This window comes from Sinocyclocheilus anshuiensis, unplaced genomic scaffold (assembly GCF_001515605.1).
Source record: "Sinocyclocheilus anshuiensis isolate Anshui unplaced genomic scaffold, SAMN03320099.WGS_v1.1 scaffold702, whole genome shotgun sequence".
Classification (NCBI taxonomy): Eukaryota; Metazoa; Chordata; class Actinopteri; order Cypriniformes; family Cyprinidae; genus Sinocyclocheilus; species Sinocyclocheilus anshuiensis.
The window spans coordinates 3,679,269-3,683,000 of record NW_015548184.1 but is presented as its reverse complement, the minus strand read 5'-3'; the positions used below and the strand labels follow the sequence as shown (position 1 = coordinate 3,683,000).

Below are 3,732 nucleotides of genomic sequence, written 5' to 3'. Positions count from 1 at the left end.
TGCAGTTGTTAGTGAACATTACGCTAAAATGTTGTAATGACAAAATATTGCACTAAATTAAAAGTTCAAATGTTACAAATATGTTACAATATTGATGTAATACTGGTAGCACTAATATAAAAATTTGATGATATATTTTACAAAAAAGTAACAATTTTGAAATACGTTGATAGTTGTAATTTTTTTAATCTTTTATCTCAGTATTCATATCAATGTTATAATAATTTCAAATTTGTATCTCACAATTATGACCTCTTTAAGCACAATTTTGAGTTATAAACTCATAATTGTTAGTGTATGCCTCACAATTCTGAGAAAAAAAGTCAGAATTGAAAGATGAAAAGGTGCTATTATCTTTTTTCTCATTCGGTAGCAGAAATATGCTTCAATAGTATTTTTATATATTTTAAAATGTCATTTTTTCCTTTGATGGCAATTATTTCAGTCTTCAATGTCACATAATGCTTCAGAAATCATTTTAATATGCTGCGTTGGTGCTAAAGAAACATTTCTTCTCATTATAATCTAGGTTAAAAACAGTTGTGCTGCTTAATATTTTTGTGGAAACAAAAATTTACATTTAGCTATTAACGTGTGGTAACATTACACTTGATAGTGAGTTGACCTTGCTAACAGAGTTAGGTTAATAGTTAGCATATATGTGAATGGTACTCTCACACAAATCTGTTCAGTTTCCTTTTGGTTAATCATGAGCTATGTTCATTTTCAGTTGGAAATATGTACTTAACAAAAAGCAGGATAATCTTTGAACTATTGGAACTCAATGAATGAGCAATAATTTTTCTGTCCCTGTTGGTCAGTCAATGCTTTGCGTGCTGTGGACATCATATAACTGTTACATAATTTAACATCTGGGCATGTTACTCATTGACAGGAACTACCTTGGATCCCTGGCACAAAAAAGCCCTGATACTGAGCTTGTTTCATTCAACAAAAGCAGTAAATACAAAGTCACTATTGAGTAATTTTGTGAAAAACAAATGAGGTATTTTGCTTAATTGTGGCTTCACATATAATGTTCAGATAAGGTTATTTTCCATATTACAGTAAGTTATCAGATCAATATCGCTGTGTAGAAATGATGTCTCAGACACTGCTGTAAATGCATCAGTGTATTTAGATTTCGAGTCGCACCGCTCCAATAATACTGAGTCTGCCAATCCATTTCCAAGCCACAGTATAAAGGCTTTGGAGAATTATAATGGACCCTGAAGCTCTAAGCTATAATGTACTCAGTAATCGCACAGCTCAGCAAAGTGCACAAACATGTAAAAGTGTTTTCTATTTACCATAGTATAAGTCACTCTGCCCCTTTCTGACAGTCTTACAGACTGATGTGGGTAGACCATATGTTTTTATTATTTTTTCAAGCTAAGGTCATTGTACAGCATCTACAAAGCAATTTTTGACAAATGGTTTTCCCCAATTTATTGGGGGGAAAAAATTATATTATATTGATTTAGCAGAAAATTATTAGCTGTTTTAGCATCTTTCAAGGGTCAGAAAGTTCTTCCAAAAATATAAATTTATTTAGAAAATTTGAAAAGTTTTTGTGTGTGTGTGTGTGTATGTGTGTATAGAAGGCATTGGAGACCAATGTTGTTTAGGACCCCAGTGAATTTCATTGTATGGACAGAAACTGTTTAAAATATATTTTCTATTTCATAGAAGATGTATATTATTTTATATATATTCTTTACACACATTACCAGTAGGGCTACAACATAAACAAAATGTAGTGCATTACAGCCTGTACACTAGCCCATGGTTGTCTGCATTTTGAGTAAATTGTATTTATTTTAGAGTCTGAAGGTAAAGTTTCTCAGGGGACAGAGTCATATAATTTCTTGGAAAGGATATGGAGATTTCCCGCTCTCACCATTTATGCAGCCAATGAGACGAGACCTTGTAGTCCTTTGAGAGGTTATTTGGTCTCTGTCTCTTTCTCTCTCTTATCTGTTCTGATAAGACAAGTACACACTTTTTTGCAGGTGCTGTCAGCCTGTGACTACCTGTGACTGAGATCATGCACACCAAGGAAAACTCATGGTAAATTTTAGTTTTATGTCATTGATATAATTTACATACCAGACAATGTATAAAGCAATTATTATTAAAAGCATTATTGTTGAATTATTACTATTTACTATTTATTGAGCTAAAGAGTCAGTAGGCAGTGTAATTTGGATTCACAGCTGTTATCTTAGAGTATGATCTTTTATGTATTTAATCAATTCAGTAAGGTCAATAAAAATATTTCAGGCCTGCCAAACACACAATATGGAGCAGAATTATCTTCAAATGAGATGCAAATTAAATAGAGCCTTGACAATTGCATGCTGTAAATTTGTGTTTTGGACTGAATGTGTCCACTGATTGCATTTTCACTGTCATTTCTTCTAGGCTTTTACCTGTTTCCAGCATTATGGCAGCTTTATACTTTCAGATTTTTGCTACAAGCCAATTTTCAAATATCAAGAGGTGGTTTCTGTGGTTTCATTCATATTAGTTAATTTCCTGTGTGCTTTATACGGAACACATTTTCATAACTGTCTCCGAAAATCTTGAGACGGTATAAAAATGATGTGGTCTTTTACAGTGCAGTTGTTGTGAGTTGTTAAAGTAAAATAGGCTTGATTGTTCTTACATTAATATGAAGGTCTGTTCTGTATTTCCGTATTGTGTATTGATATTTACATTTGCATTTACATTTATTCATTTAGCACATGCTTTTATCCAAAGCGACTTACAATTTGCGGAATACATCAAGCAATTCATCTTAAAGAGGCAAATAGACACAGGAAGTGCTTGTAATACCAAGTTTCAGGCATTGTTCAAATAAGTACAAGCTAGACTGGGATTATGTAAAGAGAAGCAAAGGTTTTTCGTTTTTTTTTTTTTTTTTTAGGATGAAGTCAGATGGTGACGAAAGAGATGAGTTTCAGCTGTCATTTGAAAATTGTCAGGGAAAATTTTGATATCTGATCAGAGAACATATTCCTACTTTTTGAAAATTAGTAGTTTCGCTTTCACAACGAAACAGCGTCACACACCGCGGCCTTGAGTGGGTTGGACTCCGCTTCGTCCACGGTGAAAGCCGATCTGGCGATCCACAGCGCAAAGTTGATGTATTTCCTCAGCAACCAGCACGGATCAGCTCCAGGCATGACAAAGCCATATCGTCCTCTTTTGGAAGGCCAAACAAAGTAGTTTCGTTTTCACAACAAAACACACAGTGTCTCCACAACATGGCCGCGGCGGCAACAGCGAGAATACAAGTTATGCCTTCTTTCCTTGCGCGAACATTTGGGCAGCGTTATGCAAATCTTCCCACATCGTGACGTAGACATGTGGGGGCGTGTTAGAACGAGCCGTTTTAGGTAGGCTACATAAGGAGCTTAAAATATCATCTTGTTGTGATGTTGGGTGCCAGAATCTACATAATACAGCCTCAAATTAGAAATTTGATCGCATATCTTCTGCCACTGCCAGACAAAAAAAACGATGACAGCTGTGGTTAAACGCGATAAAATAAGCAGACTGGACAGAAACGATTGTCAAAAATGCTTGCGTTTGCAGCGCACACTTCTTATCAGAAAAGGTTCAATAAAGTATTGTCTTTTGTTGTTATGGGAGCGTCTACAGATTTCTTGCCATATGTCTATGTTTCTTGCATCTCACGACTATGTCGTGTATGAAATAATGTCTGTG

General features: G+C 34.7%; 1 protein-coding gene across 1 annotated transcript in view; it reads left to right on the top strand.

Annotated features, from left to right (window-relative positions):
• Window positions 1-1,941: 1,941 nt before the first annotated feature.
• The window catches only part of LOC107704990 (purine nucleoside phosphorylase-like), a 16,513-nt gene continuing 14,722 nt past the window's right edge, over window positions 1,942-3,732 (top strand). The window contains exon 1 of the mRNA XM_016508103.1: window positions 1,942-2,070. Within this exon, the coding sequence (XP_016363589.1) occupies window positions 2,048-2,070 (23 nt within the window). The 5' untranslated portion in view covers window positions 1,942-2,047. The remainder of the gene's footprint in view (window positions 2,071-3,732) is intronic.